Below are 21,481 nucleotides of genomic sequence, written 5' to 3' on the forward strand. Positions count from 1 at the left end.
TGACTCCTAAATGCTATATGGCCCGCCCACCCACGGGAACCCACTTGGGTCGTGTGAAATGCTCATTTAACCACGATTGCCAATTAGCAATAACAATAATTATTTATTGTCACAAGTAGGCTTACATTAACACTGCAATGAAGTTACTGTGAAAACCCCCGTTGCCACACTCCAACGCCTGTTTGGGTACACCAGGAGAATTCCGAATGTCCAAATTACTTAACAGCACGTCTTTCGCGACTTGTGGAAGGAAACCAGAGCACCAGAAGGAAACCCATACAGACACTGAGAGCGTGTAGACTCCGCACAGACTGTGACCCAAGCTGGGAATCGAACCTGGGACCCTGGCGCTGTGAAGAACAGTGCTAACCACTTGCTACTGTGCCGCCCAGCAGCCTTCAGCCACACAACCAGAGACCTCTGCAGTCGGTGGAGGTTATGAGTGGTTGGTGGGGCAGACATGCAGGAACAAGGGTTGCCCCTGGAATGGGTAAATGATCCGGGGTTGGCATGATGGTGCTGCAAGCGGTTAAACCCCCCCCCCCCCCCCCCCATTGCTACCCAGTGCCTCCTATGGCAGCCCACCCTTGCTTCAGGTCCCCCATATTTCCAGCCGAGAATCCCCCATCCACTTGTCACGCACTGGGGTGGCAATTCCAGCTCCCCCGGGCTCTTTGCCTGTGAGCTAAGATAGTTACTTACCTCCTCGGCTCCCCGCAGAAGCCCTTCCGCTAGGTTCACATTTTAAAAAGGAGGACTAATCGGTGCCAGCGTGACTACTTGCTGGAGAGGCCACTGAATGACAGAAGGCCGTTGGATATGGGGTGGCTCCTGTTAATTGTATGGACATTGGGCAGAAGTGGTGATAATTGGTTTCTTGCCTCGCTACGGTGAGATCCCAATTTCACTTACGGGAGCGGCCAGTTATATCGCAAAATGTTTGGCGCCTGGCGCGGTTCTCGTTTTTGGCGCCTCCTATTCACAGGCGTTGTTTCACTTGAGCGAGAGCGTAACGAGGCCAGAAGATCACGCCCAATGTATAAGATGAACCAGTATTCAAAATTTATGATAAATTGTAAGTGTAAAAATTATTTTTAAAGATAGTTTTTTTTCCAAATGTTTAGTTGACGTACTTGACTCAGCGAGTGTGGCGATTTGGGAGAAATCTTTTGCAAATTTCTGGCCCAGCCTTGACACATGGGTTTTGTTGGTGGGTTGTGCAATGTTTCCGATGGGATATTTGGAGGTTTAGGTTCCCTCACATCCCTACCTTCTTTTGGGGGTTAAAGCTCACCTCTGAGTTAAAATTAACTTGTTTTGTTCCCAGACTGATCTTTGGACTTGATCATATGGGTGTGAGCTGCCGTGAAGCTTTTTTGGCAAGGCGCCCAGCAAGGTTTCAGTAGTTTAAAATAGCCTGTATATTATGACATTTGAATCTCAACCTCCGTTTCAGTAACATGCCAAGGTGAGAGCAGGAAATGAAGCGTTTGGTAAGGACCATGTGAAAACTGGCATAACTCCAAAAGTTCAATTCGATCTTTTTTCGTAAATTTTGCAGACTGCTTTGTTTATGAAATGTGTTAAGTCATTTGTAACCAGTTCTAACATCATAATGAAACTAACTGAACAATTTTATTACCTGCAATTTAAAGCAGCTCTGGCATATCACTGCATTGATTGTTGTGCTGCAGGAGCTCCTGAGGGCAATGTTCTAGGCTGAATAATCTTCAGCTGCTTCATCAGTGACTTTTTTCCTCCATTATAAGACCTTTAGAAGTACAAGGGTCGCAGGTGCAGGGGAGCTTCCAAGTATTTCCAAAAAGCATTTGATTAAAAGCCACATTAAAGGTTATGACAGGTCAATGGTATTGGTGGTGATATATTAGCATGGATAGATGATTGTGTAATGACAGAGGCAGTATAAATGAATCATTTTCAGGTTGGCAAACTTATCTAGTGGATTGCCACATGCATCTGTGCTGGGGCTGTATTGTACCCAAATTTGCTGTTAATGCAAAGATGGGACGGCAAGTATGTTCGGCAAGTATGTTAGGAGGATACGAAGAGCGTTTAAAATAAAGGACATAAATGGGTTAAGTGAGTTGGCAAACACTTGACCGAGTATAATGTGGGAAAATGTGTAGATGTCCACTTTGGCAAGAGGAATAGAAAGGTAGAATATTATTTAAATGATGAGACACTGGAGCGTCCTGCAGTACAGAGGAACCTGGGTGTCCTTGTACATGAATCATAAAGATAGCATGCAGGTACAGCAAGTAATTTGGAAGCAGATAGAATGATATTCTTTTTTGCAAGGAGGATGGAGTATAAAAGTAGTGAAGTCTTGCTTCGATTGTGCAGGGCAACATTGAGACCACACCTAGAGTATGATGTGCAGTTTTGGTCTCTACTTAAGAAGGGACAGACAGGCATTGGAAACAGTTCAGAGAAAGATCTCACTGACTCCTGAATGATGGGTCCTCAGCACCGCGAGGCAGCAGTGCTAACCACTGCACCATGCTGCCGTATCGTGAGGGAATCTTGAACTAGGGGCAATCTAGAACTAGGGGCATTGTTTAAACATAAGGGGTCTCCCATTAAAGACGGTGAGCACAGTAAGAAGTCTTACAACACCAGGTTAAAGTTCAACAGGTTTGTTTCAAACACGAGCTTTCGGAGCACTGTCGCTTCATTGCTCTCCATTCACCTGAGGACGGAGCAGTGCTCCGAAAGCTCGTGTTTGAAACAAACCTGTTGGACTTTAACCTGGTGTTGTAAGACTTCTTACTGTGCTCACCCCAGTCCAACGCCGGCATCTCCACATTAAAGACGGTGATGAGGAATGAGGAATTTAATTTCTCAGAGGGGGGGGGGGAAGAAACAAAGAGACCTAATTCTTCCAGAAATCCTTTAACATAACACCATACTGTCTTCCTGAGCTATGTAGGTTCCCAAAAGAATCTGCAATGCAAAGCCATCAGGGCTCAAATAACTTCTCATTCCTTTTTCAGAAAACAATTTGCCACGTAACTCCAGTTCAACTTGAGTAATTTATGATTTTTTTTTACTGATTTGGTGTTTGGATGGGAGTTTGAGGATGCAAAACTTGCATACACAACTTATTTTAGAACTAGGAACTGTTCAGTTCTGACTAATCGAAACATTAACTGATCCTCTCCTGATAGATGCTGGCAGACATGCCAAGTTTTCCAAAGGCCCCTGTTTTTGTTTCAGATTCCAGTATCCGCAGTATTTTGCTTATTTTGGGGAATAAACCAAATTTTTTGCAAATATTTGACCCAATGAGCTGTTTGTGGCACCGTTAGTACTGCCATTTCCACTTCGGGAACACCACCTGACATTGCCCCTTGCTCAACTGCTGCTAAAACCTTCATTCTTGGTTTTGTTCCCCTCTAGGCATGATGGTTCCTGAACATTCTCGGCAGATTTCCCACATTATCCACTCTAAACTTGAGATTGTCTAAAACTTGGCTGCCCCTGTCTTATCTCTCACCAATTACCTGTGGTCAGTGACCTACATTGGCACCAGTTAAGCAGTGTCAGAGTCTAAGATTCTTATCTTTGCTTTCAAATCCAGGAATGGCTTCACCGCTCCCTGTCTCTAATCTCCCCCAACCCTCCCAAGATATCTGCACTTGTCAAATTCTAGCCTTTTGAGCATCCCAGTTTTAATTGTTCCACCATTGGTGGCCGTACCTTCAATTCTTAAGCTCTGGAATATCTTCCCTACACCTCTCTTTCCCTCTAATTTGCTTTCTCCTTTAAGACACTCCATAAAACCACCATGACCACGTTTTTGGTCAGTTGACCAATTGCTCCTTATATGGCTCTTTCGTATTTTGTTTTATAATGCTCATGTGAAGTGCCTCAGGATGTTTTAATATGTTAAAGGCGCTATAGAAATATTTGTTTTTCTTGTATGCTGGTTCTTTGAGTGCAAACTGACTCATGATTATAACTTTAGTAAAACCCTGAATGCCGATAACGGGAACATTTCTTGTTTTTATCATGATTGTGTCAAATGTGTGTGATCAGTCTTTCAACCAGATAACAATGCCCTTGACGCGGGAATTCGATTCACCAGCCTGTACCTGTTTTCCAAGTTCTGAATGTGCCTTTTAAGTAAAATAACATTTTTGTCAGGATGGAGTAACTTAATTAATGGCCAATTTTATTCGTCTGTAAATGAATTTATAAACAAGCTAGCCAGCATGAAAATGACATTGGATTATTTACTCACCTGATTCAATTCATATTCTGTCATATAGAAGATAAGAACAGCCCCAATGTTGTGCAATAAGCAGTGGCTGAAAATGTTTTAATTATATTCGCATGACAATTGAAATATGTCAGTTAGTAGCCTTTACATTCATTGTATAACATGCACTAAGCCATTAAGCTGAACCATTGCGAATTACTTTGTTTCAATGCCACTAAAAACTTTGATAACTAGAAGCAGTTTCATTACTACAGCTCTTCATGACTCTCCCAATTGTTGATACCTATTTAACCAATATATATAATGCTGCTGAGATTAGATCAGTATATCCAAGTCCCATGTGTAATGTACAGTCTTTGCAAGTTTCCAGCACACATGTCTATCTGGGCTTTTCCAGCAAAATTAGTCCTATAATCCTTCTGATTGAATCCTATGAACTTGTCTCCAAGGTGGATAACACTGGTACACTGGTGCACAGTTGCCTCCATGACCTCCCAATTATGTATTTGATATGTGGTGCTATTGTTACAAGTGATATCTGCCTCAGAACTGGCAAAATTGGTCTCCTGCTTGATTTGGTTCCTTGCTGCTGCTTCTCACCACTGGCCTTTCGAGTTTCCAACCCGTTTGACTATTCAACATTTTGAAAAAACATGCGAGAGGGAAGCAGCTCCAGTTTCTTTGAACGCTTTTAAAACCCTCCTTGCAGTTTGAAAACACTGAAAGAACTTTAAGCTAATCCTTATAACTGCTAGGGATGAGGCTGGTTTCACTGACTGGGGTGGGTTGTCAGGATTCCCAATAGGATCCCTCCATCCTTAGCTTGGGAAACCTCTTTTTAAAAAAAAACACATTTGTTTTTTAATAACATGGTTTTCCCCACTTAAACAGGAATAACATTCCAATTACATTTGATATATTCTTGTTGCTCGACACCCTAGTGATTTTTGTGGTGGCAGCATAATTGAGCACGATATCGCAAATATGATTTAATTAACGCCCAGTGAAACCTTAGAATTTAGACTTGTATTGTGCTGTTACGTACCCAACTTTTTATTTATTGCTTTTTCATCTATTCTCAATCTATTTCTTTCAGCTCCAAAATTGCATGTTTTTATTATTCTCAAAACAGAAAATGCTATTAGCTGTTTCTTAATGTGAAGATGCCGGCATTGGACTGGGGTAGGCACAGTAAGAAGTCTTACAACACCAGTTAAAGTCCAACAGGTTTGTTTTGAATCACGAGCTTTCGGAGAACTGCTCCTTCCTAACATTCATAACATACTGACCTGATGAAGGAGCTGTGCTCCGAAAGCTAGTGATTTGAAACAAACCTGTTGGCCTTTAACCTGGCATGGTAAGACTTCTTACTGTTTCTTAATGCACAGCTAGATTTGAAAATTATCACGGCTTCATACTGGACAGAAAGTAGTTAAATTATTTAAAAATTATTTTTGTTTTATCATGAACATAAACTAGTTATGCTGAAGTTATAAAATGTAATAAACAGAAACAGTAGGGGAACCTTCATGAAAGCAAAATATTGTGAATGTTGGAAATTTGAAATAGAAAAAACATATGGGTCTTCAGGAGAGCCTTCACATGCTTTGGTGGATTTTACATTCATTGATGAGCTTTACGGCAGTACTGATACCAATCCAAACCATTCACTGTGTATCATCTTGTGAGGGAAGGTAGAAAAGATGGTTGTTGCTTTTGTTCATGGCAAACTTCTACAAAAATGGCAATCATTGCTGACACTTCTCCCAGGCACATAGCATCTTCCACTCATAACTCAACAATTTGACTTAACATGAACCTCGGGGGCTGTTTCAATGTCTTGTTTTTTCTGTTTCACCTTGAGAGTATTACCAATATGTTAATTTACGATATGGACAGTGCTGCACAATCATGGCATAATACCATTCCACTTTTTTATTTTGTAAAATATACAACATGCTTATTTTGCCTGAAATAATGCCAGTCTGTTACTTTTTGAAATTGTTTCTTAACGCATGACATGAATAATTAATAATTTTAGATGACAAAGCAACTGGCAAATATAACCTTTTTTTGAGGAAGGAGATTGGTTTTCTTCATGTTTTCCTCACCATATACCATTCCTTAGTTCAGCAGGTGACCAGCCATTGCTGCTTTTGGATTGGATTGGATTTGTTTATTGTCACGTGTACCGAGGTACAGTGAAAAGTATTTTTCTGCGAGCAGCTCAACAGATCATTAAGTACACGGGAAGAAAAGAAAATACATAATAGGGCAACAAAAGATATACAATGTCACTACATAAGCACCGGCATCGGATGAAGCATAAAGGGTGTAGTGTTAATGAGGTCAGTCCATAAGAGGGTTATTTCGGAGTCTGGTAACAGCGGGGAAGAAGCTGTTTTTGAGTCTGTTTGTGCACGTTCTTAGACTTCTGTATATCCTGCCCGATCAAAGAAGAAGTTGGAAGAGTGAGTAAGCCAGGTGGGAGGCGTCTTTGATTATGCTGCCCGCTTTCCCCAGGCAGCGGGAGGTGTAGATGGAGTCAATGGATGGGCGGCAGGTTCGTGTGATGGACTGGGCAGTATTCACGACTCTCTGAAGTTTCTTGCGGTCCTGGGCCGAGCAATTGCCATACCAGGCTGTGATGCAACCAGATAGGATGCTTTCTATGGTGCATCTGTAAAAGTTGGTACGGGATAATGCTGAATTTCCTTAGTTTCCTGAGGAAGTATAGGCAAAGTATCACAAGGCATGAGCAGGAGGGAAGCTAAGGCCCAAACCAAATTTTATATAAATGCCTTAAATACGTGTGTCAGCCATATTGGGGAATGAAAATATGTATGCAGATTAAAGATGGGGTCATGGCCACAGTTGTTATGAAGATGCTCGCTTGTAAATATACGTTTTGGCTTTTGCATATTTTTTTTCTGAAATGTATAATTTATAATTTGGATATAAAATATGAAAACACAATCATAAACATTTCCAAAAAAAATTCTTAGCATTCACTCACTGATTTGTTTTAATAACTTTCACATTGCTTAGATGGGTATACTGTGAAGATAAAGATGTCTGCTTTTGCTGATGATTGCACAATGTTCTGCAATTGCTCAGATAGTGAGAAGTGTCCAGGTGCAGCAAGATATGGACAACATTCCAGCTTGGGCTGATGTGTGGCATGAATGCCACTTGTCGTTTACGTGCCAGGCAATAAGCATCAACAAGAGAGTATATGATCATATCCCTATGACATTCAATGGCATTATCATCGCTGAAAGCCCCACTATTAATATCCTGGGGGTGGGAGTGGGGGGGTTTACCATTGAACAGAAACTGAACTGGACCAGTCATATTTGGCTACAAGAGCGGGTCGGAGACTAGAAACTCTGAGGTGAGTAACCCGCCTCCTGACTCCCCTAAGCCTATCCACCATCTGTAAAGCACAAGTCAGGAGTGTAATGGAGTACCCTCCACTTACCTGGATGAGTGCAGCTCCTATAATCCTCGAGAGGTCCAAGACGTAGCAAACGCCCCCCCCCCCCCCCCCCCCCCCCCCCCCCACCCCCAAACTATATCGTTGGATAAAAATGTATCCGAACATTAATGTGAGCATAGCTATACGACATGGATTGCAGCGATTCTAGAAGGCAGTTCACCACCACCACCTGAAAGGTAATTAGGAATGGGCAGAAAATGCTGGCTCTGACACATCCTGTAAAAAATTTTTAAAAACTAACATAAACATGAACATTTATTCTAAAAACTTTCTTTGCCAGATTTTACAAAATATATTGTGCTGTGTAGGGAACATAATTATGTTAGTACTAATAATGTGTAGCAGCATTATACATGTATATGCAAATTAGACATTCTCATCAAACTCTAAATAAATTTAAACTAATAAATTTTGAGGTTATAATCGTGAACAGTGAGAAATATTATTGCAATGGAATTACATATGCAACTAAGTAGAATATAGGCTTTTTAACAGAAGCTACGGGTAGCACGGTGGTGCAGTGGGTTAGCACTGCTGCCTCACGGCGCCAAGGTCCCAGGTTCGATCCCGTCTCTGGGTCACTGTCCATGTGGAGTTTGTACATTTCTCATGTTTGCGTGGGTTTCGCCCTCCCAACCCAAAGTCGTACAGGATAGGTGGATTGGCCACGCTAAATTGCCCCTTAATTGGAAAAAATGAATTGGGTACTCTAAATTTTTTTTTTTAATTTTAACGGAAGCTTGTATGTTTTTATTTTTAATTCATAGTTTGGGCACCACTGTTGCGTATCCTGTGACCGATAGAGCAAATATTGGGGGTTTCTTATTTTTGTTTATTCTTTAGAGAGAAAAATGGAAAATGTGACAATTATATTTGAGGCCACCCACATTAAGCAATTTACAAAATAACATAATAAGATACTTTACAAAACAATGTCATTCAGGCTGTCTAAACCATAGTAGTATTAAATGTGGTTTTCAGTGTTTCACTATTTTGTGGAATAGTGCGATTTAATTATCTGTTGTATAACTAAACTCTCAGCTTTGTCATTTTAGAGTCTGGACATTTTCTTTTTAAATTCGGCACGCCACTTATTTTGACTGTGATTTACTGACATTTCCCTCCATTGACTTGAAAAATCAAGTGTTTCCTATTTTGTTTTGTGCTCTTCACCTGCTTCTCACTGTAAATCACTGAGATGTCAAGTATAGTGATTAATTAGGCTGCACGTGCAAGTGCTTTTTGTCACCTGTCAAGTTGTAAAGAAGATGCATTATTGGAGACTGAGATGCCTTTTAGTTCACTGAATTTCTCAGTGGACACGCAGAGCAGCTTAACCACATTATCTGCTTTGTTTTTAGTGCTTTCAGGTGCACACTCCAAATCTTTCAAAGTTTGTAAAGACTGAAAACTAAACAGTTCATTTGACCAAACTGAGAATTGGACATTGTTGTTCCGCATCAATAAGAGTTTCTTTTTTGAGCTCAAATTAAAATTAAATCATTACCACTAATTGTTACACTATCTTAAACTATTGTATTTTCTCTAAGATTTAATTAATTGCCTTTTAGTTCATAACTAAATCATTTGAAAAGTATGAAATGTAAAATGTTTAAATGTAATACAAACTGTGAAAATAGCTGCCATCGCATAGACCTGGGTATATTCTCGTGCAGACACCGCCATTTCAAAAATGTTTATGTATTCCTTCCTTCCCCGTGCATTGTATAACCAAAGTTGTCTAGTGACTTCATGAAGCCTACAAATGAATATGCGGTTAATAAATTTAATAGAGTTCTAAAGTTAGCTGGTGGCCCTGTTACAATACAGATTTAATTGTGAAATCAATCAAAAATATAGAAGGGAAAGAAGCATTTTTTGAGGGTGCTGATATCTGTGTTACGAAACTGAATATTCTTTTCCTTTTTGGGGCACCTAACCATTTTCCAACTTTGGAATCTCAGCAAGGAGTCACAACCACTCGAATATTTGAATTTGAGTGATTGTTTTGGATGACTTTCCAAACCGGTTAAAATGCCATTAAATTTTGCACAGTATGTGCTGAATATGCACGGTCAAACACTGGCCCCTCACCAACGTGCAAAGTTACAAAATTACCCATGCAAATTTCAGGTAGAATGCATCCAGGTCACATTTGGTCAAGTAAAGTTATCTACAATGTCGGAGTAGTAAAAAAATGTTGTCAATTTTTTTTCCTACTGCTGCCGTCTTTATGGTCACAGAGTGAGATGACTGAGTAATGACTAATTGTTCAAATATGTAGTTCCAAACTTATTCCAATATGACCCTCTCAACCGGCAATGTGAGCAGACTTTCTTCCTGTTGATGTCATCCGGACTGAAATGGGGACAATGTACTGTGATAACCATCTCGCCATGTGATTTTCTTTTAAAAATATAGAATCATAAACATGGAATGGTTATAACATAAGAGGAGACAATTTGGCCTGTCATGTCTGTGCTGGATTTGTGCAAGAGCAGCTCAGCTAGTTCTACTCGCTTACCCTTTTACAGTGACCCTGCAAATTCTTTCTCTTGGAGTCATTGAGTTTTAACAACACGGAAAGAGGCCCTTCTGCCCATCATGTCCATGCTGACCATCACAAACCTATCTATTATCCCATTTTCCAGCACTTGGCCTGTAGCCTTGTATGCTGTGGCATTTCAAGTGCTCATCTAAATGCTTCATAAATGTTGTGAGGGTTCCCACCTCTACCACCCTTTCAGGCAGTGAACTCCAGATTCCATCCACTCTCAAGGTGAAAAAACGTTTCCTCACATCCCTTTCAAACCTTTCCTTAAATCAATGCCCCTATTTATTGATCCTGCCGCTAAGGGGAAAAGTTTCTTCCCAGCCACCTTATCCATGCCCCTTATAATTTATACACCTACATCAGGTGTCCCCCCCCCCCCCCCTCCCCCCAAGTATCACAACTAACCTATCTCTTATCCAATTCCTTTTGAAAGCTACAGTTGAAGCTGCCTCTACTACAATCTCGGAGACTGCATTCCAGCTCTAAACATTTGCTGTGTAAATATTGTGGGGTGGCACAGTGGTTAGCACTGCTGTCTCACAGCCCAACGACCTGGGTTCAATGCAAGCCTTGGGTGGCTTGTCTCTGTGTAGTTTGCACATTCTCCCCATGTCTGCGTAGGTTTCCTCTGAGTACTCCGGTGTCCTCCCACAGTCCAAAGATGTGCAGGATTGGCTATGCTAAATTACCCCTTAGTGTACAAAGATGTGCAGGTTCAGTGGGATTACAGGGATCTCTGCTCCTGTACTCATTTTAGAATTGTATCCATGATTTTATATTTCCTTTTTCCTCATTAGTTCCACACAAATATATCGCTCAACACACTTTTGCATTAAATTTCCTAAGATCATGAGATCATAAGAAATAGGAGCCTGCTAACCTATTCACTAATCTGATCTGATTGTAGCCATAACACCAATCTCCTACCAACCCCCTGACCCTTGATTCCCTTGTCCGCCAAAAATCTCCCTAACTCGGTCTTGAATATGTTCAGTGGCACAGCCTCCCCTGCTCTCGGTGGCAGCAAATTAAAAAGACCAATCACCCTCTTAGAAATTCCTTCTCATCTCCATCTTTTTAAAATGTTGTAACAGGCTGAGGACATCGTTCCTGGGCCAGCATTTATTGCCCATCCCTCATTGCCCTTGAACTGAGTGGCTTGCTTAGGCTACTTCGAGGGCATTTTAAAGTCAACCACATTGCTGTGGGTTTGGAGTCACATGTTGGCCAGACCAGGTAAGGATGGCAGGTTTCCTTCCCTAAAAAACGTTAGCCAACCAGATGGATTTCTATGACAATCATTTCATGGCCGTTAGACTTGTAGTTCCAGATTTTAAAAAAAAAAATCAAATTCAAATTCCACTGTGTGCCATGGTGGGATTTGAACCCAGGTCTCCAAAGCATTACCCTGGATTTACTAGTCCAGTGGCAATACCACAATGCCACTATTCCCCTTTATCCAGTCATTAATGTAGTTGATAGGCAGTACGGTGGCGCAGTGGGTTAGCCCTGCTGCCCCACTGCGCCGAGGTCCCAGGTTCGATCCCAGCTCTGGGTCACTGTCCGTGTGGCGTTTGCACCCAGTGTTTGTGTGGGTTTCTCCCCCACGACCCAAAGATGTGCAGGTTAGGTGGATTGGCCACGCTAAATTGACCCTTAATTGGAAAACATTAATTGGGTACTCTAAATTTATTTATTTTTTAAAAAGGTAGTTGATGAACAGTTGAGGCCACAGCACTGATTGCTGTGGTACTCCTGGTTAGTTTCCCAACCTGAAAATGATCCATTTATCCCGACTCTCTGTTCCCTGTTAGTCCCCAGTCCTCTACCCATGCTAATGTATCACCCCAACATCCTGAGATCTTACTCTGTGCAGCAACCTTTGATGTGGTATCTTATCAAATGCCTGTTGGCATTTCTACAGGTTCCCCTTTAAAACGAGCGGAATGCTGCTTGTTAAATCCTCAAAAGAACTCTGATAAACTTGTCAAACATGATTTCTCTTTTGCAAAACCATATTGACTCTGCCTGATTGTGTTATGATTTTCTAAACTGCTGCTACTGCCTTCCTAATAATGGATTCTAGCATTTTTTTTTCCAATGACAAATATTCGACTCATTGGGCGATAGTCCCCTGCTTTCGGTCTTCCTTTCTTGAACAATGTTTACGCATTTGTGACTTTCCAATCTGTTGTGACTTTCCCAGAGTCTAGGGAATTTGGGAATGTTACAACCAATATTTCTCCTATCCCTGCAGCCATTTCTTTTAAGACCACAGGGTGCAGACCATCAGGTCCAGGGACTTGTCAGCCTTCAGCCCCATTATTCTTCTTAGTACTTTTTCTCCAGTGATGAATGCTTTTAAGTTCCTCTATCCCCTTGCCCCTCTTTTCTAGTAGTCTGGAGATGCTTTTTTTGTTTTCTACTCTGAAGACAGATGCCAAATGCTTGTTCTCACTATTAATTCTCCAGTCTTTCATTCTAAGGGACCAACACTGATTTTAGCTGTCCTTTTCCTTTTGAACGATTCGTAGGTTTTACATTATATTTTTATATTTCTTGCTAGTTTTCTCTCGTACTCCAATTTTCCCTCCTTTATTGTTTTCAATCATCCTTTGTTGGATTCTAAACTTTTCCCAATCTTCTGGCCTAACCACTATTCATTGCAGCATTGTACATCTTTTCTTTTCATACCATCCTATGACATTTTAGGCCATTCGGCTCATCGAGTCTGCTCTGCCATTCAATCATGGCTGCTATTTTTCTCATCCCCCATTCTCCTGCCATCTCCCCATAACCCCTGATCCTCTTATTAATTAAGAACCTATCTATCTCTGTCTTATAGACACTGTAATTTGGCCTCCACAGCCTTCCGCAGCAAAGCGTTCCACAGATTCACCATCCTCTGGCTGAAGGAATTCCATCTCATCTCAGTATTAAAGGATTATCCGTTCAGTCTGAGATGGTGTCCTCTGGTTCTAGTTTTTCCTACTAGTGGAAAAATCCTCTCCACGTCCACTCCATCTAAGCCTGTCAGTATCCAGTGAGTTTCAATAAGATCCCCCCCCCATATCTTTCTAAACTCCAATGAGTACAGACTGAGTCCTCCACCACTTCTTGTATGACGAGCTCTTCATTCCAGGGATCATTCTTGTGAACCGCCTCTGGACCCTCCATCATTCCTTAGATACGGGGCCCAAAACTGCTCACAATACTCCAAATTGGGTCTGACCAGAGCCTTACAGCCTCAGAAGTACATCCCTGTTCTTGTATTTTAGCTCTCTCGACATGAATGCTAACATTGCATTTGCCTTCCGAACTGCTGTCTGAACTTGCACGTTAACCTTAAGAGAATCGTGAACTAGGACTCCTATGTCCCTTTGTGCTTCTGATTTCTTAAGCCTTTTCCCATTTAGAAAATAGTCCATGCCGCCATTTTTCCAAGTGCATTACCTCACGTTTTGCCACATTTTATTCCATCTGCCACTTTGCCCACTCTCGTAGCCTGTCCAAGTCCTCTGCAGCCCCCTGTTCCTCCTCAATATTACCTGTCCCTCTGCATGTCTTTGTATCATCTGCAAACTTAGCAACAGTGTCCTCAGTTCCTTCTTCCAGATCGTTAATGTGTATTGTGAAAGGTTGTGGCCGCAGCACTGACACCCGAGGCACATCACTAGTCGCTGGCTGCCATCCTGAAAAAGAGCCCTTATTCCTCACCCACTGCCTTCTGCCAATCAGCCAATCCTCTATCCATGCCTGTATCTTATCCTTAACACCATGGGCTCTTAACTTATTTAACAATCTTCTCAAAGAAATCTAAGAGATTTGACAGATGTGACTTCCCCTTGTTGAAGCCGTGCTGACTCAGTCCTATTTTATCATGCACTTTCAAGTACTCCACAAACTCATCTTTAATAATGGATTCTTACCAATGACCAGTCAGGCTAACCAGCCGATAATTTTCCGTCTTCTGCTTCCCTGTCTTCTTAAACAGGAGTGTTACATTGGTCATTTTCCAGTCCTCTGGGACCCTTCCTGCCTCCAGTGATTCCTGAAAGATCATCACCAATGCCTCAACAATCTCCTCCACTATCCTTCAGAACCCTGGGGCGTAGTCCATCCGGTCCAGGTGATTTACCACCTTCAGATCTTTAAGTTTCCCAGAACCTTCTCCTTTGTGATAGCCACTGCACTCACCTCTGTCCCCTGAATCTCCTGAAGTTCTGGTATCCCACTGGTGTCTTCCACCATGAAGAATGATGCAGAATAACTATTCGGTTCCTCTGCCATTTCTTTATTTCCCATGACTACTTCTCCAGCCTCATTTTCCAGTCGTCCAATGTCTATTCGTGCCTCTCTTATCTTTTATACATTGAAAAAAAACTCTTCTTTTATATTACTCACTAGCTGACACTTGTATTTCATCTTCTCCCCCCTTATTGCTTTTTTAGTTGTCCTCTGCTCACTTTTAAAGGCTTCCCAATCCTCTGGCTTCCCACTAATCCTTGCCACCTTGTATTCTTTTTCTTCCGCTTTCATGCTGTCCTTGACTTCCCTCGTCAGCCTTGTCCTCGCCTTAGCATGTTTCCTCCTCCTTGGGGATGAATTTCTGTTGTGCTTCCTGAATAACAAAACTCCGACCTGTCTTCCCTGGTAGGCTCCCTTCCAATCAACTCTGGCCAGCTCCTCCCTCATGACTTTGTAGTTACCTTTATTCAATTGTAATAGTGTTACATCTGATTCTAGCTTCTCCCTCTCAAATTGCAAGGTAAATTCTATCATATTGTGGTCACTTACCCCTAAAGGTTCATCCACCTTAAGTTCCTTAATCAAGTCTGCCTCGTTACACGTCACCAAATCCAGAATTGTCTATTCCCTCGTGGCCTCTGTCACAAGCTGCTCAAACAAAACCCATCTCTTAGACATTTCACAAATTCCTTTTCTTGGGGACCACTACCAGTCTGATTTTCCCAGTCCACTTGCATATTGAAGTCCTCCATTATTGTTTGTTGTAATATTGCCATTATATAATTGCATATATTGCCTTTTCTATCTCCTGATTTATTTTCTGCCCCACATCCTGACTATTGCTAGGGAACCTGCACATAACTCCCATCAAGGTCTTGGTTAGCCACAGATGCTCTATCCATCTCATATTTAGTCAATGGAATATATTTTTGTAAGAAATATCTCTTTACATTTCTGCCACTGCTTCTCTACAACCTTCCCTTTAAACCTATTTTCCCAGTCCACTGTAGCTAAATCTGTATTCATACCCTTGTAATTGTCTTTATTTAAGTTTAAGACTTCAGTTTCTGACTCCAGTTTCGCACCATCAACTGGAATGTGAAATTCTAGCATATAATGGTCACTCGTAACTTGGGTGGCACGGTAGCACATTGGTTAGCACTGTTGCTTCACGGTGCCAGGGTCCCAGGTTCGATTCCCGCTTGGGTCATTGTCTGCACGTTCTCCCATGTCTCCGTGTGTTTCCTCCAGGTGCTCCGGTTTCCTCTCTCAAATCCTGAAAGATGTGCTTGTTAGGTGAATTGGTGATTCTGAATTCTCCCTCTGTGTACCCGAATAGGTGTCTTGAGTTTGGCGACTGGAGGATTTTCACAGTAACTTCTTTGCTGTGTTAATGTAAGCCTACTTGTGACAATAATAAATATTATTATTATAGAGGATCCTTTACTGCAAAATAATTTATAAATCCTATCTCATTGCACATTTCCAGGTCTAAACTTCTCTCTTCCCTTGTTGGTACTGGAACTATTTGTTCTAAGAAACTGTCCCAAATACATGTTATGAACTTATCCTCCAGGCTATGGGGCAACATGATGGCACAGTGGCAATGCTGCCTCCAATGCCAGGGACCCGGATTTGATTCTGACTTTGGGTGACTGTGGAGTTTGCACGTTCTCCCTGTGCATGGGTTTTCTTCGGTTGGTCTAGTTTCTTACCACAATCCAGACGATGTGCAAGTCAGATGGATTGGCCATGATCAATGAGCGGGGTTGCAGGGATAGGGTGGGTGAGTTGGCCTAGGTAGAGTGCTCTTTCAGAGGGTCGGTGCAGACTCAATGGGCCGAATGACCTTCTGCACTGTAGGGATTCTATCTTTGCCCATTTGATGTGTCCAATCTATATGGAGATTAATATCTCCCACAACTGTTGCTGTACCTTTCTTACCCGTTATCCCTCTGTCCTGCAGGGTAGCTAGCTACTGTCAGGGAGCTATAAAGCACTCCCACCACGTTGCTATTTCTTGCCTCCACCCAAACTGATTGCACATTTTGATTCCCCCGAACCAAGTTTCTTCTCCCACCCTCCTGGTATTGATCCGTGGAGCTGTCTGGCTTCCAATTAACAGAATAGTTGTGCAATTAATATTCTGTTTCTCTTTTGGGGAAACATCCATATTAGGATTAGTGATGTACTTCAAAGATTGCCAAAGTAATTTAAGTGGGGTTAAGTTAACTTTCTTGATATCACTGAACATTTCCAATGCGTAGCTGCTGCTTATAAAGTCCCAGGTTCATCTTCTTTGCTGAGTTATCTGATCTCAGCCAGACAAATAATAAGGCCACCAACCAGCCTCTATACCTGCTCACTATCCAATGATCCCTTTTAAAATTGGTGTTTTGGTCTAATGGGATAGGATTAGGCTGTGCCAACAATCTAGGAAAAGTATCAGAGGGCTACCAATGTTTTCAAAATGATCTCCAATAAATAAACCAATGCTTTTATAAGGGAAAGAAAGCAGAAAATCACAAAATTACACTTCAAGAATATTGGAAGTACTATATGAAAGTGCAGAAATGCATCACTAAATTCAGATTTGTTGATAGTAAAGAGTCTGATTAAATTTTTGGCAGATCTGATCATTAATCTTCCAGTGTTTTATCTTAGTTGAAGCTTTAATTTGATAGTATGTGCGTTGGTAAGTTTGTTAGAAACAAAACCTTAGGAAATTTGTAAAACTTCCTTTATTTAGAGCCTGACATTGAAATTTGTGCAGCTCCTGGTATCGAGGCTGAACCGTTTTCCAGCTTGTGTTCAGAGTTTTTGTTCCAGCATATAATGTGATTGCACCCAGTAGTTCCATTGGTACTTGCTTTTGTTAAGAAGTACAACTAACGTAGAATGCAGCCAGTCAGCATTGAAAAAAAACAGAAATGAAGTATATCCTGTACTTAATGTCGATGCTAAAGGATATTGGGGAGTAAAATCTGTAGTTTTGTATTAGTGTCACCTTCGGATCAGCAGCGGGTGGGCAGGCAGATGCCAGTTTGAAGTAGAAGAACGTAGTCCGTCTTTTTCCATTGATAAAGTAGCCTTTCAGAGTCAATGAGCTCTGTCAATGCAAGCTTGTCAAGGCTACAACTTCATAGACCTGAGAGGCGGTTTGAGAGGTCAGGCCTTTTCAAATTCGCTGTGATGCAAATGAACTTTGCTGCTTAAACAACTATTGGAATTTTTATGTCCGCTCCTTGTCTGTTTCACAAAGTCATTGACGAGACATTCAGTGCTTTTTAAATTGGGGTAGCATTGTGATAAAGACCAAGTACAGATTTACGGAGGGCTGAAAGCAGTTAGATCATGTTCTTTTCATGGTACCATTAGAATCAAATCGATTTCCCTCAAGCCTTCAGAATAGCAAATCTTAACAAAGCTTTGGGGCTAGACAAGGGCCAAAATGACTGAACTGAATGTTAATTACACTCCACAAACTTATTTTCTTTTTATTTTGGATTGACTAGCACCTACTAAAATTAAAAACTGTAACTATAAGCTGCTATATGTTTACATGGAAAGGAGGTCAGACTGAGGATGCATAGATGCTATTATGGTGTTCACAAAATGACATTGGACAACATTAGTAAAGTGTCGATTTTAAATATATCTAACAAGCCTTTTCCACCAAAAGTATAATTTCTACCCTGCTGCTTCTATATGATGCTTGTGTAGCTGACAGTTGACCAGTAATAAATACCAGTAGTTCAACACATTAGTAAAGAGAAAGTCTACATCTGGACGGCTGATGTAACCGTTAAGTAGGGAGTTAAACCCCCCCCCCCCCCCCGAGGGTATTTTAATTTTTTTATTAATCTGCTGTTCTACTTCTTAAAATGCTATTGACCTACCGAGTAAAAATCACAGTAATCGGTGTATGTACTTAGGCTGTAATCATGATTTTATTTCATTGATATTTTTCTTTTCCAAATTCATGTTAAACTAGAACAGTCTGTTAAAGATTTTGATTTTCCATAGTTCTGAGTAATGACTTCATTTTTGAAAATAAATGATATTTGCACACCTAATTATGTTCAGTTGTTTGCTTAGATGTATTATTTTATGGTAAATACACAAAGTATTGTGGATTGTTTACAGAAAACTTTCTGCTATTAAGCATTTTATCTGTTTACAAGATATTCAGCTGCACTTAACAGAAATATTAGTTATCAGTATATTGTATGTTTTTCAGGTTCCAGTTGTGAAATCGAATTGGTAACATTCTTTAAAACAGTCTTGTACATCAATAACAATTTTTGTGTTGGTTACAATTTCATCACACAAATGTAGTTTCACATTTAAAGGATAACATTTTAAAGATATTTTAAAATGCAATTGGCAAAACTATTTAATTTGCTGACATAGATGCGGCAGGTTTGATTCTTTGATTACTAAAGGAACAAGAATGGGTAGTGGACCAATAAAGCTGCGCTGAGCACTTCTGGGTCAACTAAAATCAGCCTTTAAGGGAAAATAATTCCTTGCAAATTTCCACAAGAATATCTGTTACCCGGTTATATACTTGGATAAATTACATTTCTCAATTAACACTGGAAGCTTAAATTGTCAGTTGGAACAGGAAAGAAAAACTGTGCATCTCATACCTGGTTTTACTTTGTTTTCTGACATCCTTTTAAACAGTGATGTGCTTGGGTTTGTGAGCAGCAGCTGCATCAGTGGTGCAGTTGAACTGCAGGGCAATGTTTAATGGCTTTTCTGCACCTGCAGCTATAGAATCTTATTTTGACACCTGGCTTCATCACTTATTTACCCTTCCCCCTTCCTTTTTAAAAAGAACAATTTTTCTCTGCTATCTTAGTCCAATTCCTGTTGATATATAGATATGTTAGTGATATGAAAGGGGTAATCAGTAGGGATTCTTTTGTCCCTTTGCTCTATTAGAATCAATATAGTCAGTGTTATATGTTTGAGCTTTGATTCAAACAAAACAAGGACTAGCTTCCAGTCATGGGCATCTCTGAAGAAGTTGCATGGTAAACTATTCTTTTCACTTTGCTCAATTAAACCAGATGAAGGAACATGAAATAAGGCACTGTGTTTTGAGAAGTAAGGGTATAACCAAATGGTAAAAACATTTCATTACCTTATATTTTATTTTACTGCGTCTATTGGGGAAAACAGAATTTTTGCATTTAATAAACAGCGTATTCTGTTAAATTTCAAGGACGTAGTTCTAAATTTTTGTATTCGGTTTAATCATTTATATTCTTTATGATTTATGTATAATAACTGAAATAAGAAACTTAATCATAGATGCAAATTGTGATTTTTTTTAAAAATCCTTTTTTAATCTCAAACTTTGTTATATTTCTCGAGTTGGTGCACTTCAGAAATAGTGCAGTGTGACCTTTAAAAAGAGCATAATGTTAATTTAATGTTGAGCAGAGCCTTTGGTTTGGCTCCTGATTTAAGAAATGCTATAGCAATTATATGTATTATGCAAACCCTCTAATATTCTGGTAATGTAGATTTTGACAGTAAATGTCTTGTTTGCATCTTACCATTTGTTGCATTCAAGCATTATCTTGGATGGCCTTTTAGTAACCAATGCAATATTAAAATTACTTTATAATAGTAGTAACTTTCTCTTTTGTCATAACTAAAACCCTTTTAAAAGGTTGTTGATTTGGGAACAGGGGAGAGGGAGCAGACAAGAAATGAGCACCATTTTTAGTTACTGTTTAACACTAAAGGTGCTTTGGCAGAACACAGCCTGTGGCATAGGACCACCCTGTATTCAGTCACTGTCCCCACACCTCTCTGCTTCTTCCATTCACACAAGCAGCTGCACTGCAAAGTTTTTCAGAAGCCAGTCAAGAGTAAAATTCTACCTCATTTGTCTTCCAGACACGAAGATCGATCGAGAAGTTATTAGAATGGGAAAACAATAGGTTATACCACAAGGTGAGTGCCGCAGGGAGCAACTTTAGCATGGGGTTCAGACCATTGGAGACTGAATTGCACAGTATGGAAACAGATGCTTTTGTTGGTAGAAAAATATGAAAGATGGATAAATGGGTTTGTCTGGATGTAGGAATAAAATGGAAGTCATTTTTCTTCCTTTTCTCCATTTCTTTTCCAGCTGTGCTTGCACTGGAGACTGAGCAAAAGGAAATGTGAAACCAATAACATGATGGAATATGTAAGTTAAAGGGCTGTTTTGTTACTTTCTCTATTAAATGATCATTTATTTTGCTTCTGATCTTATTCTTTCAGCAGTTATTAATCAGAAAGGTGTCAACCTACTTAGTCGCTTGAGTGGAAAAATTTATTACGGTCCACAGATGCACATATTCACGTGCAAGGCAGATTTATAAAGTTATGAATGGCCTGAAAACAAGGCTTGCACTGTGCTCTGAAAATAATAAATTAATTGCTCGAATGAATTAGCTGAAATGTATTATGGTGACTGATATGCCCATCCAAAAAAGAATAATCCTTTATATAAGTTTGTCACAAAAAAGTTTAAACATGTTTTAGTTTAACTGTGCAAAGTAAAATGGTAACCTCTCTTCCAAACACACACACTTCAAAAATCTAGTGGAGAAGTGGTGGGTCCCAAGAGAATAAAGTAAAATCATTGTTGTGGTCAGTGATTAGACAAAACCACTATTATTGAGTAGCTATCTCATATAAAGCAGGAGTCCAATCTATGACTTATGCAAAATTAAATGAGTGCAGTTTCCCTTTTTGTTTTGAAAACACTAAAGGAAAACTATTTAGGTAGTTTAGTCCAGCACTGCACCTATCAGGAATTTCACTTTTTCTGAAATGCTCTCTGAGCATTTGTAAAATTGCCATTGAGTCAAAAAACAGGGTAACAGCTAACATTGTGACAAATTATTGGAAGAAAATTTGACTTCCACAG

At 40.3% G+C, this 21,481-nt stretch overlaps 1 protein-coding gene across 2 annotated transcripts in view; it reads left to right on the forward strand.

Moving 5' to 3' along the window:
- The window catches only part of LOC119962916 (cysteine-rich hydrophobic domain-containing protein 2), a 105,204-nt gene that overhangs the window by 65,805 nt on the left and 17,918 nt on the right, over nucleotides 1-21,481 (forward strand). Inside the window, exons 4-5 of one of the 2 annotated variants that reach the window (XM_038791186.1) lie at nucleotides 20,461-20,517; nucleotides 20,696-20,755. In XM_038791186.1, the coding sequence (XP_038647114.1) occupies nucleotides 20,461-20,517; nucleotides 20,696-20,755 (117 nt within the window). The remainder of the gene's footprint in view (nucleotides 1-20,460; nucleotides 20,518-20,695; nucleotides 20,756-21,481) is intronic. The other variant, XM_038791187.1, reaches the window with a different exon arrangement.

This window comes from Scyliorhinus canicula, chromosome 3, assembly GCF_902713615.1.
Source record: "Scyliorhinus canicula chromosome 3, sScyCan1.1, whole genome shotgun sequence".
NCBI classification, from domain to species: domain Eukaryota; kingdom Metazoa; phylum Chordata; class Chondrichthyes; order Carcharhiniformes; family Scyliorhinidae; genus Scyliorhinus; species Scyliorhinus canicula.